This window comes from Lonchura striata, chromosome 1 (assembly GCF_050655825.1).
Source record: "Lonchura striata isolate lonStrDom1 chromosome 1, ASM5065582v1, whole genome shotgun sequence".
Lineage (NCBI taxonomy): Eukaryota > Metazoa > Chordata > Aves > Passeriformes > Estrildidae > Lonchura > Lonchura striata.
In genome coordinates, this window is record NC_140703.1 from 67,018,801 (window position 1) to 67,032,506 (window position 13,706).

At 35.1% G+C, this 13,706-nt stretch overlaps 1 protein-coding gene across 30 annotated transcripts in view; it reads left to right on the forward strand.

Moving 5' to 3' along the window:
- The window catches only part of SUPT20H (SPT20 homolog, SAGA complex component), a 29,717-nt gene that overhangs the window by 944 nt on the left and 15,067 nt on the right, over positions 1 to 13,706 (forward strand). For 14 of the 30 annotated variants that reach the window (XM_085578762.1, XM_085578782.1, XM_085578840.1 and 11 more), the window contains exons 3-16: positions 419 to 439; positions 1,878 to 1,913; positions 3,010 to 3,068; positions 3,152 to 3,218; positions 4,489 to 4,618; positions 5,224 to 5,327; positions 5,850 to 5,966; positions 6,090 to 6,143; positions 6,351 to 6,490; positions 7,736 to 7,892; positions 7,990 to 8,046; positions 9,633 to 9,704; positions 10,676 to 10,833; positions 12,989 to 13,021. In XM_085578762.1, the coding sequence (XP_085434888.1) occupies positions 419 to 439; positions 1,878 to 1,913; positions 3,010 to 3,068; positions 3,152 to 3,218; positions 4,489 to 4,618; positions 5,224 to 5,327; positions 5,850 to 5,966; positions 6,090 to 6,143; positions 6,351 to 6,490; positions 7,736 to 7,892; positions 7,990 to 8,046; positions 9,633 to 9,704; positions 10,676 to 10,833; positions 12,989 to 13,021 (1,205 nt within the window). The remainder of the gene's footprint in view (positions 1 to 418; positions 440 to 1,877; positions 1,914 to 3,009; positions 3,069 to 3,151; positions 3,219 to 4,488; positions 4,619 to 5,223; positions 5,328 to 5,849; positions 5,967 to 6,089; positions 6,144 to 6,350; positions 6,491 to 7,735; positions 7,893 to 7,989; positions 8,047 to 9,632; positions 9,705 to 10,675; positions 10,834 to 12,988; positions 13,022 to 13,706) is intronic. The other 16 variants (XM_085578816.1, XM_021541897.4, XM_085578828.1 and 13 more) reach the window with 3 other exon arrangements.

A 13,706-nucleotide genomic window follows, 5' to 3' on the forward strand; every position in this document is an offset into this window, starting at 1 on the left:
GGACATTTTATTTTAAAATATTGTTTTGCTTGCTATTGCTGAATTCTGAGATTTCCTTGTTTAGGAGTGTCTTTCTTCATAGCTTGTGAACACTTCTAAACACTTACTCACTGGCCAGTGCAGCATAGGAATTGCCATATCAAGCTAGTGGTGTTTTCAGTCATGAGTGCTCGTAGGAAGTTGGGTGTATATTAATCCTGCTTCTACATAGTAGTCTTGTATTCACAGGTGCTAATATTGCCATGGATTTTTACCTAATGTTAAACAGTCAGTGAATTGAATATTTGAAATCATACCTAGACATAGGCATTGTAGATGTATCTGCTAGATATATTCTCTTATATAGAAAGCTTCAGTATTTTGACATTTTCATAAAAGCACCTAGGCACTTGAAAATTAAAGTGTTCTGTCGTGGCAGGTTCTACCTCACAGTAGTATGGTAAGTAGGTGGGGGGATTTTCATGAACAGGTAAGAAATTTTGTTTTAGGTATAGTATATGAATGTTTTTGTTGTATATTTCTTTGTTGTTCTTCTGTTGTTGTGTAGTATGGGTTTCTTCACTGGATTCTATTGTAGTAAAACAATATCTATGTAATAACTGGCACTACCTTGGATTGGACATGGTTTGTGTGTCTTCTATTTCTTGAGGCTCAAGTAGAGGTGTTTGCTTTTAGGAGCAGCTGATAGGGATGGTTTAAACTGAGGGAATAGAACAAATGCATATTTGGGAAGAGGGACCTATTACAAGTATTCCTAAGCTTCACCAAATATTAGAGCTTGTCACAAGTACATTCCTAAGGATTTTATCCAGCTGCCACTGAAGTGAATGCATTGTTCCTCTGGACTTACCTGGAGATGAGTCACGCTCCTGACATTCTCCTACAACACTTTGGTTCTTAATAGTGTCCTCTTTTTTCCTCCCTACCCCTAATCAGTCTCATTGTCTGGTTCATTTAACAGCTGCACATTATTCCTGCACAAAGGAAGTCAGAGCTTAAGTGAGTGCCAGAGAAGGAACATTAGGAGCCAAGGAAGACTTTCTTGGGGTTTTTTTGACACTGGTGCTTGTTTATTCTGGTTTGAAATACTTGTCAAATTTTAGTCCAAGAACTCATAATTCTGATATGTGAAGTTGCAGGCTCTTTTTGAAATAGAAGTATGTCAACTGCATGTGTACTGAAGTAAAAAGCATAACAAAGAAGCTAAATTCATTAAAATAAATGGTAGAGTATACCATGCTATGGGATATTGAGAAGCTTTAGCAGATTTTGCTGTGTTTTGTGGGGGTTGGGCAGACTTCTAGCCTGCCTTGGAAAAAGTCTGTAATGGAAGCTGGTTTTGTTTCCTAGCCACCTAAGAGTATATAATAAGGAACACTTCTTAAATTGTATTATGTGCAGAAGTAATGTTCTGAGCACAAGATCTTTGTTTCTATTTTGTGAAAAATAACTGTACCTATACTTGGGCACTGGTACATAAAAGATAAATATTTTCTTCCTGGACATCTGTTCCAGGGATATTTTGGCCTATCCTTTCTGTTGAGTTAGTGACCAGCTTAACAAAAGAGATCAGGTTTTCTAGTTGTCATCTCTAATTGTTTTGGGTAGTGTTTGTTATTGCTTTTATTAGGTGTAATTTCCATTTTTACTTTTAATTCTAATTGCTTTTCATTGTTCTAATGCTTCATAATTTACCCAAGCATTGTGATGCAATTACATGAGATTTTAGCTAAGTTTAGTATGTGCCAAAGAATTTTTGAGCCCATCTTCTAATTATAAATTCGTATCAGTAGTGGTAGGGTTGTTGGGGTGCTTTTCATGTATGAGTATGTTAAAAAAAGTCATGTAATTTCTAAAAAAACCCTTTGTTATTGCAGCAACAAGCTTTAGAACTGGCATTGGATCGTGCCGAGGTAAGAAGCAGCTAATTTACTTGTTCATACATAATTTATTGATCTCAGAGTTATAAAAATAAAACAGCTATTTTTTAGTTTTCCTGAAGAGTGGTAGAAAACAACATTATGTAAATACATACATGTGTAATCACCTATGCGTGTAACACTGAGTTTGCTGAATTCTCACTAAAATTGCTGTTTCTTACCCATTGTACTGGAAACATCATCAAGTGTGATGGTGATAGACTGTGCAAGACTTGAGCTTTCCCCTTCTAAACCAGTGTGTGCTGTGAAATAAGTAGGGTTCTACAGAGACACCTTACAGAAATATATGATAAAATCCTGTTCTTGTTTTTTAAGGATAACCTAATGAGAATAAAGAGATAAGTGCCTTCACATTCATGTTCTTTAATGCTTGTCATCTGATATAACAGTTACCTTGAACCCTGTTAAGGGAAATGCACATTCCTGTAAGAGAACCTCCCTTCACATAAATTCTGAAAAAAGCTGTTAATTTAAATACTTCAAATAATAGACATTTGGAGAAACCTTGTTAGAATATAAATCACATTTACTGGATGATGCTATCTCTCTTACTCTTTTTTAATTCAAATGTATAATGTACATGAATTATATTTATATTGCACAGCTCTATAGAGAAAAAGAATGTAAATGCAAAAGGCAAAGGGAGAACTTCCTGAAATTATCATGTTGAAGAGTATTTGATTTGTAAATATTGTCAAGCCAGTATGCATAAACTTGTTGTACCTTAGTGTGTTAACCACATGAATTTCAGTAGTGGTAACTAAATACAGTAATGTTCTAGTGTTAGTTACTACTGTAATTACAAGATGTGAGTGTAGAATCAAGAACTTGCAGGGAACTGATGCCATAGGCATGAAATGCTGTCTTTGACAGCTAAATTGAGCTGTGTTCTTATTGATGGCTGTAACATAAACAGATTGTGTTTAGTGCACTTTTGGAACAGTCATGTACCATAACTGTTAATTACTTTCTGTATACATGGAACACTGTCTGGTAATGATCTGTGTGGTAACTAGAATTAAATTTCTTTGTAATGTATGCTGGTTTCTTGTTTACTTTTCTCTTTTAGTATATCATTGAAAGCGCCCGCCAGAGACCTCCCAAAAGAAAATATTTATCAAGTGGAAGGTACTGAGAGTTTCAATATTTCGTTTTTTAATAGCATTTCTTTTATTTAATTTTGGTTACATATTGAGTCTTTTTAATTTCAGAAAATCTGTATTTCAAAAACTTTATGATTTGTATATTGAAGAATGTGAAAAAGAGCCTGAGATAAAGGTAAGTGGAAATTGCTGGAAAGCTTTTCATTTCTGTCTAAACAGGCAGATTGAGAAAATACTTTGGTTTTAATTCCACTTATTTTCTTTGTTAAATGAAGTATAATCCCTTCTTACTGTAGTAGTCACCTAAAGATAAGAGTGTGTAATGTGAATAGTAAGGTCTAGTCTGGCTTAGTGAGCTGTTCATTCTGTCTTAATCCTGTGTCACTGAAGGGCACTTGTGTTAAAGTTTGGGGCCAGCATCAATGCCATGTGCATTGTTGTTATTATCACTGTTTCACAATCAATTGCTTAGCATGACTTTTGTGGGAAAAATGTGAATCATTCTTCAGACCCTGTAATTTTGTTGTAAATTCAGATTTATTTCTCCAAATGCTGGTAAACTAAGAAGTTCTGTGAAAAATTTTCATAATGTTAGCAAAGAGACTCAGACTTACCAGTGCTAAATATGAGGTGTAAAAGGCAAAAATTACTTGGCTAAACTCTGAATGTCAAATTGAACAAGAAGAGAAAGCTGTGGAAGCTGCTTTCAAGGAACTAAAATGAATGACAAGACAAATGAGCACTCAGGTTAACTCCCAGTTAATGGCTGTACCCAGTGATGAAATATGGTCTCCAACCAGAGGCTGTAAAATTATCTGAGGTTCAGAATTCATTGTCTCTTAAGTTCTAAGGAGATTTCAAATGTTTCAGTTTGTGGAATGTTTATCTCTGAAACACACCAAGTAATTATAAAAATGTGTTATACTTGGAAAAGATAGTTTTACAGTTCAATAAGGGAATAGTGTCTGCAGCTGCTAGATCAGATTTCAGCAAATAAGTGCAATTAAGAAAGCTTCCAAATGCTCCAATTCATTATTTTAATTCTGGAGAGAAATGCCTTCATCTGTTAGGAATATCTGAAATATTTTGTTGTTACCAAACAAGTTGTACTGGATTGATGATGTTCATAGAAATTATACAAATAATGGTGCACTGTAGATTTACAACATTTTAGCATAAGGTTATTCATATTAATTCTGTTGTTGGTGGGCTTCCAGTTCTAGGGTTTGTAATTTAAATTAATGGGATTTTTTCATAAATCTGTGTCTATAAACATGTGTGACAATACATAATATCTTTACTCTGCTGAATACAGTACAATTAAATTAACTGGGCTTGTTTAGATGTATAATTTGTCATTAATCTAAGTCACATTCTAGCAGTTGTTTTTATTTCTGCTAATTATTTCATAGTATTATGTTCATGAGAAATGTTTACCTTTAAAGCAGAAACTGAGACGAAATGTGAACTTACTTGAGAAGCTGGTTATGCAGGAGACGTTATCATGTCTGGTGGTAAACCTCTATCCAGGAAATGAGGGTTATTCACTGATGCTCAGGGGAAAAAATGGTTCAGGTAATATTTTTCTCTTGGATTTTTAAAAATATTCAGAATGCTATATAAACTTTTTAGAATGTGTTGTTGTTTACCGTTAACTGTTTCACTTCCAACATAATTCCAGGGTGTGGGATGGGAGAACAATCAGCTCTACTTGAACTAAAAATTTACATAAAGCTCTGAGCTGTTTATCTACAAACAAAATCTGTAGATAGGAGTCTTTTTGATAGCCTTCCTGTCTCTTATTTCCCCTTAGTTTCCGGAGCTGCATATCCAAGTTTCTCTCACTTCAGGTTCCTTCTGTCAAATTGTTTCTTTCACTGCTTCTCATGTCTAGATTTGCCTAGAGGCATTTTTGTTCTACTTTGGTGGCATTTTTATGCCATTTGTACTGCCATGGGCAATAAGATCATACATTGTATCACCTGGGAACAAAAGCTAGAACAGTAAGAGCTAACTAAAACTCTTAAGTACAGAAATGGATGTAAAATTAATACTATGCAAAAAAATGGTATGTGTGGATAGGTTTCTGCCAACACTGCTTTTTCCTTTGGCAAGTTTGTTTCAGATTTCTTCATGTGTGAACTTGACACACAAAGATAATGTGTTTTGTTTAAATTCAGATTCTGAGACCATTCGTTTGCCTTATGAAGAAGGAGAGCTGCTTGAATATTTGGATGCAGAGGAGCTACCACCTATTTTGGTTGATCTTTTGGAAAAATCTCAGGTTTGAATTTTAGTTTACAAAAAGAACTTGCGTATTGTACCCAGATAGACCTTAATTTTTTTGAGTGCTTCACATAGGTGATTGTAAACATAAGACACTTGTGCATATAAAACTGTAGCATTTAATGCCCCAAATAAATATTTTATTGATATGTAGGGAAAAAAAAAAGTACTTACTACTGAGGAGAAGAAGAGAGATTGCTGTGATTACAGCCGTGAAACATCTTCAACTCTGCTCTAGCAAAATTTCCTTTGTTCTTTGTCATTATGGAATGTTTGGCATGGGAATTTCTTACAACTGCATTGCTGGCATATGAAAACGCTGCATTTGAAGCTTGCGTTTTAGGTATGTCTAGGACAAACATGTCTATGCACATAGGAAAGACCGCTGGTCTGAAATCTTAGTCGTGAGTTTTATTCCTAGTTTCGCTGAATTTTATATATTATATAACAAACTTCTTTGTAGAGGCAGGGGAAGATTGGTAAATGTTTATTCAAAAGCTGGTGTTTTTCTTTCAACCAGGTTAATATTTTCCATTGTGGATGTGTCATAGCAGAAATACGTGACTATAGGCAGTCTGGTAACATGAAATCTCCAACATACCAAAGCAAGCACATTCTTTTGCGACCTACAATGCAGGTAAAGAGAAGCCTTAAGTAATTTCTCAGTGTCAGGGTAGTTCCTAGACTGGATAAGCACTGTTACTGAACATATATTATCAAATCCTACTATTCATAATTGCCATTATGTCTTTTTCCTCAGACTTTAATTTGTGACGTACATTCTATAACAAGTGACAACCACAAATGGACACAGGTAGGTTAGAGGTTATTTAAAAAATTTACAGTGATGTCATAAATATACAACAAAACAAAAACTTATTAAGATTTTTTATTTTTTTATTTGTTTAATATTTTTTTCAGTTTTTTCTAAGATAATGTCTACATGCATAAGTATATAGGAACTTGACTACTGTAAAAGTTTTCTTATTTTTATATTTATTAATAACTCTGTATATTACAGGAGGACAAACTCCTACTTGAGAGCCAACTTATTTTGGCTACAGCAGAGCCTTTGTGTCTTGACCCTTCAATAGCAGTGACCTGTACTACAAACAGGCTCCTGTACAACAAGCAGAAGATGAACACTCGCCCCATGAAACGGTAGTTTTCAGTATGAAATATGCTTTCAGAAAAAATTTAAGTAATGCTCTATGTGAAAATACAACTCCTCATATGTAATACCTGTAACTTAAAGAGAAATGTGTGAGAAACAGTCAAGAAATTACTTCTTATTTTTAAGTGCTCAATATTGTATTTTATTTCAGTTACTAGTAGATACTGTAATATGCTTATTTTTGTGTATCAAAGGAAAGTATATAAGTATTTTCTTAACATAATCAGTTATATTGCAGTTTAGATTCGGGGTTTTTTTTTGCATAGGTTTTGTGTAAGCAGAATCAGATGGCAGCTCAGTAATGTAAAATATATAAACAGATATGTTGCATATTGGTCTCTAATTTGTTAAAAGCTTCATATAAGTTTAATCCCGAATGACCAAATGAAAATAATTATTTGTATGTTTGTCATTCAGGATAAACAGAAGTGTAAGTGTATAGGAATCTTGGAAAAATTTAAAATAATGTGGTATGCACTATGTACAAAATGTTGAAATTATTTCACTTTTGTGCATAGTTGGGCCCTTCTTTATTTCCACAGAAGCTTGAAACATTTGTTCAACGTGTTTGTTCTATCACAAGAGTTGCATTCACTCTGTAAATAAGAAATGTATTAGTGGTCTGTCACAGTTACTGAAATATTTAAAACTAAATCTGCATTAAAATACTATGCTAGTACCAAACCAGTGGGAATTTCTAAAAAAATGTAAATCATTAATTTTATCAAGTTGTCCTTGAATTTAAAGCTTGGTGGTCGACAAATATTCCATTAGAAAAATAGGAAAAGGGATTAAATGAATGTCCAGAACAGCATTACTGAAACCATGAGTTTGTCATGAAAGAAAGACCAGAGGATAGTTACTGTCTTTATAACTTTATACTTACATAAGCAGGACAAGGATCGTTTGATGGAACTGAAACTATGATAATACACAAATATTTTAAGCTTGGCAGCATCTTAATTACTCATTGTGATGATGTACTGTAATTAGGCATTTAAAAAATAACCCCATCCTTAGTGCTGGAACAGATGGACAAAATACTGGTATATTTTATAAACATGGAATCATAATTTAGCGTTGTACAGTGTAATCCAGAAAAGCAGTTTTAAATTGGTATTTTAAAACTTACTAGTCTCCATGTAAGTAGCAGTTCCCTGCATATTTCTGATTTTGTACAAGGGGAAGTTCATGTTGATGGTTTTACAAGCTTAGGTGTCATTTTGCCATAGGTGCTTCAAAAGATACTCAAGGTCCTCTCTGAACAGACAGCAAGAAGTAGCTCACTACTCAACTCCACCTCAGCTCAGACTACTTGACTACTTACAGAAAAGGAAGGAGAGGAAAGCAGCCCAGCAGTATGACCTCAAAATTTCAAAAGCTGGAAATGTAAGTATTAATGTAATTAATTTTGAAAAATAATGTCATATACTTTAACTATTTAGTGAAAGGATTTAATATATTAATCCTGTTTTTTGTTTTCCAGTGTGTAGATATGTGGAAACAGAACCCTTGCTACTTGACTGCTCCTTCTGAAGTAGATGTAAGACTACCAATTGTTATGTATAATTAGCAATTACTAGAAATTGTATTCTATGAAGAAGTGTCTAAGAAGTAACCAGTATCAAAGAATGACCTTTTAAAAGAATAGGAGTGGCTTTAACATTTACAATTACTTTTCTGTGCCATAAGGTATAAACACAGGTTAAGCCACACTGTAATATATTGCAGTTGTAATAGAATAGTTTGGATGAAGTAACCAACACAAAGAAATTGTTAGCACTGTTCTTCTGTAGGCTTAATGAGCACGTCTGTTGTCTTATAGCATGATGAAAAACAGAAAAGCAAATGAGGTTTGTAGATTGTTTAAAAATGGGTCTCTTTTCATCTTGGTAGGAATTCCTGTCTTTCAATATGTTATGCTATGGACATTAATATTTCCAAAAGTTTTAAGTGTTATGCAGAGAATTCTAATTTAGAGTTGTTTTTTTTCACTCTGTGTGCATTTTTCTCTTGGGGGCGTTCATATTCTTGGTTTCTGGCACTGCCAAAATACATACTACTAGTGTACAGAAGGGGCTTGTAGAAAATCTGAGTTGGAAGGCACTACAAGGATCATCAGGTCCAACTCCTAGTCCTGCAGGATAGGACAAGCCCCAAAATCATATAATGTGTCTTATCCAAATGCTTCTTGAACTCTGTCAGGCTTGGTGCTGTGACCACTACCCTGGGGAGCCTGTTCCAGTGCCCAGCCACCCTCTGGGTGATAAACCTTTTCCTAATATCCAACCTGAACCTCCCCTTGCACAGCTTCAGGTCATCCCTGGGGTCCTGTCACTGTCACCATAGAGAAGAGGTCAGTGCCTTCCCCTCTTCCCCTCACAAGGAATTTGTAACTGCAGTGAGGCCTCCCATCAGTCTCCTCCAGGCTGAACAGACCAAGTGACCTCAGCCATTCCTCATACAGCTTCACTTCAAGGACCTTCATCATTGTTGTGGCTCTCCTTTGAACACTCTCTAGTAGCTTTATATCCTTCTTATATTGTGGAACCCAGAACTGCCCCCAGCACTCGAGGTGAGGTAGCCTCATTGCAGAGCAGGACAATCCCCTCCCTTGCCCAGCTGGCAATGCTGTGCCTGATGCACCCCAGGACATACCTGGATCTCCTGGCTGCCAAGGCACTGCTGACTCATATTTGACTTGCCACCAACCAGGACACCCAGGGCCTGTGCCACAAGTTTTCTCTACTATGCTGAGATTTTTTTAAAAGACTGTAGACTAGACAAGACTGTAGTTTTGGACATCATAGGGCTGCCAAGAACGCAGATAACACATGAAATGACAGCGTAAGTTTCTACAAAACAAACCCTTTTTTCACTTTAACTGTGTTGTACCTGACGTAATCAGAGGCTTTAGGAATTACTGTTACTGTGAAATTACTTATCCATTCCACATTGCAGGCAATGATTTCAGACTGTAGTCTGAAACCATGTTTCACTCTTAAGTTTAACATAGCAAATGTGGTATAAATAACACTATAAATGTAAAGTTCTGAAGGTTCTTCAATTACATTTCCTTGAAGAAACATGGGAGATTCTTTCTTTTCTCATCTCTCTGTTTGCTTTAAGGTGGAAAAATATGCCAAAGTGGAAAAGTCTATCAAGTCTGATGACTCACAACCAACTGTCTGGCCAGCACACGTGAGTAATTTAGATCTTTGGCCAAAGTTCACTGTCTCTAGTTAAAATGCCTTTTATTTCAACAAAATCAATGTAATGTGGAATAATCTTCCCTCCCCCAGTTTAATTAATCTTCCATGTGTTACAGAGACATGGGAAGATTACCAGAGAGACTTGTAATTTTATACAGTCAAGCAAGCATGTGATCAGTGATTTCCTCAGATTTTCCAGAAATACAAGGATAAGCAGCTTGTACTAAAGAAATTATCATAATTTACATGGAGCAGAACTCTGTACAACAAATTGCTTTCTTTACTCAGAAATTCAAAGGTTGATGAAAAAGAGCTTTATTAAAATAAAAATGTTACATTTTGAAAGAGATTAATATTAAATGCCTCTTACAAAAAAACTTTCTGCGATGATTAAGTTGAACCTTAACATTTTTGGCACAAGCTATGTGATTTGGTCAGAAGTAGTAATTTAATATAATCATTGATTAATTTGCATTAATAATAATTCATTGATTAGTTATGTGATTGAATCACATAATTATTTTTTTATAATTTTAGAGACAAGGTACTAGCTTTATTAACAACATGTATCATGATATTTTTGTAGTTGCCTGTTGGAAAAAAGTAATGCTTCACCATAGAACTTAATGTTCAGCTCCATTTTACTCTCAATGTTTTTTGCATTGTCATAATTCATATAAAACTGTTTCTATCTATATTTACCCAGTGTACATTTCTATATTTAACATGATTGTTTGGGGTTTGCAATAATTTTTTAAGACGTGATAAATGCTTTTCCTCTCATCCTGTTAATGTAACTTCTGGAATCACTTTCATTTTAAATAATGCACCCCTTCCTATAGAGTGTTACCTAAAGTTACTTATAGAATGTTTCTTACTCTGTATATGGAGTTGGTCTGCTTTACTTGCTGTTTCAGCTAAGGCTTGTTCAAGACTTACTAGGTCATTCTGTCTTTTTAGGAAATGAAGGATGATTATGTGTTTGAATGTGAAGTTGGTAATCAGGTTCAAAAAACAAAACTGACCATTTTTCAGTCTCTTGGCAATCCCTTGTACTATGGTAAAATTCAAACACTCAAAGGTGATGAGGAAAATGACAACCTATTAACTCCATCACAGTAAGTTGCATATTTTTTTTTAACTATGCTGTGATCAGTAGGTGGAGGAAAACAAACATTAATTGTCATTTTCAGTCACGCAAATACTCTACAGCTAGAAGTCCGAGTTAAGATTTTTTAACCAAAAAAAAAAACCCCAAACCAAAATATGTACAAGCAACAGTCATAATTCAAATGTACTTCTACATTAAATTAGTATGTTCTTTTACATTAAAGATACATTGGGGGAGAAATAAGACCACCAGCAAATCCAATCATGAAAACTGTGGAAACACTATGAGATGTTGTTGCACTCCTTTTTGGTGATACTCAGAATTTTGATTGTTCTCAAAAATTGCCTGGTACTATGAAAGTATGTGATGTGACTATATTCTGTTTACTCTTAGATCCAGTTGAACTAAATAAATGAAGAAAAACATGAGCTTCTAAGAAGCTTCATAATTTTGAATTGTTTGGAATATGCTGGTTTTGGCTGCGGTTCTACAAAGATTCTCTGTTCTCTGCTGTTTTTGTTCTAGATACCAGATTATTTGTGTGGAGGAATCCATGCAGCAGAGTAGAGCCTATAAATTTCACTAAGGCAAGGAGCAGTGAGACTGAGCAAACCTTTTAGTTCTGTTAATGAAAGTTATTTTTATCTTCTTGTATGTAATAATTCTCTTATTTTTTATTAAAATTGTAAAACATCCTGAGTATTAAGAATATTTTATCCCTAGACTTGAGCTATTCACGGTTTGTTTCCATACTGTTACGGTTTAACCGCAGCTGGCAAGTAAGCACCATGCAAGCACTCACTCCCTCCTCCCCTGACCTCCTTGGTGGGATGGGGGAAAAATAGCAAAAGTAAAAGTGAGGAACCATGTGGGCTGAGATAAGGACAGTTTAATACGTCAAGGAAAACCTACACATGCTAGCAAAGCCAAACAAGGAATTAATTCACCACGTCCCATGGGGAGGTGTTTGCCTGTCTCCAGGAGGGCAGGGCCCCATCACACCTGATGGTTACTGGGAAAGACAAATGCCTTCTCTCTAAATGCTTCCCCCACCCCTCTCTTACTTTTTGCCCTGGCTTTGTATGCTGAGCATGTTCCCATATGGTATGTATGGAATATCCCTTCCTTTGCTCACTTGGGGTCAGCTGTCCTTGTGGTGTCACTTCCCCACTTCTTGTACACCCCTAGCCCTTTTGCTTGTGAGAGACCTTTGTCAGTACTGCTTAGGAATAGCTAAAACACCCATGTATTACCAACACTGTTTTTAGCACAAATCCAAAACAGCCCTATTTCAGCTACCATGGAGAAAATTAACTCTACCCTAGCCAAAACCAGCATGCATGTTTCTTCTTGAAACAACAATGCTAGCTTAGAGTTTTGTAATAAAACTGGGAATTAAATGAATGTAGCGGTATTAAATGCTTGGGGGGTTTTGGAAATAATTGCTAAGACACTAACAGTTAAAGTTCATCAAATTTGGATAACTCATCCTTGGCAAACTGTCATATGAAATTAAAGGTGAAGTAAACATTTTTGTTGTTCAGTAAAATAAAATGTTTTTTGAAATTTTTTTGAGTTGGAGAAAGTTCTGTAAAGTTAAACATAGCAATAAATTTGCAAGCCATAAGTGTTATGCAAAAGAGAGATATTTATCTAGGAGGTCTGGGAAATCACAGGGTGTTGGAATTGGCATAAGTGATATCAAACAATGGAAACTAAATGTTTGTTAAAATATTATGGATAGGACTGTTTTTGATCTCCCCTCAGAACGCTTATATTTCAGTTTGAGTGTACTGGTATGGTGTTGGTTTATGCATAACTTTCCCTTTGTACTTTTTACATAAATAATTCTGTAGCAGTTACTTGCTTCCATATTTAAAAAAAATATAAAATCCAAAACTTCTATATTCTGCCTTTTGTTTTGTAGGTAATTTACTGTTAAAGGAGACCATATTAGATCATGTGTGTAGGTTGTATATATAGTTAGGAAGTCAAGTGTGTATTTCAAGTACTGAATGATCGATTGAATGGATACATTATCATTTGTATTTCGAGCAGGTATGAAAAAAACACAGCACTGCCATTTGTTTGAAGCCTTGTGATTATAAAAATATGTTCTTTTAGTCCCATTTTCATGACTGAAAATGTACTTTACATTTTAGGTTCCTTATTGGTTCGAAGACTGATGCTGAAAGGTAACTTAATATAGTTTGTACAGCTAATTGGCTTGATGACAAATAATAAATTTTGTTTCTTTTTGGCAAAACTGGATACTGCCAGTGTTACGGTTATGGAAACAGATACAGAACAAATGAAAAAAAGAGGAATTAGTCATCATATCAAGAAGTAGAATAGTGTGTAGTTTCTGTATTTAACAAGCAAGGAAGAATAGAGGACATCAAATAAGTGAGTACACCTGAACTCTGAGAGCACTTAGGAGTAATTTCATCTGAACATTTGGCACAGTAAATTTGCAATCATGGAAATGGTTCATTTGAACTTCTTGTTTGAAGTGTAATCTAGGATTTAAGATTTATACACCTTCGTTTTGTGTATTGTGCATGTTTTGATTCAGCTTTCCTAGAGAAGCTAGTAATAAAACAGTTTTTCAGTATATTTTAGTTGTAGAATGAGTAGGCGTAGCAATTCAGGGATAACTGAGGCAGCAAGATAAGTGGTTTTAAGTGTTTGTCAGCGTACATCATGTTAGATTGCCTGTGCATATAAGCACAGAACCTTTAAAGAGCAACCTCTGTCAGAGCCAGTTGTGTTTTTGTGCCTCCATAGGATACCACTGGCTATGTACATACCATAGCTCTTATCCCCATGCCTGTGTGGCACGTTATGTGCGTGGCAGGGAAATGAGTCTTTGACTTGATC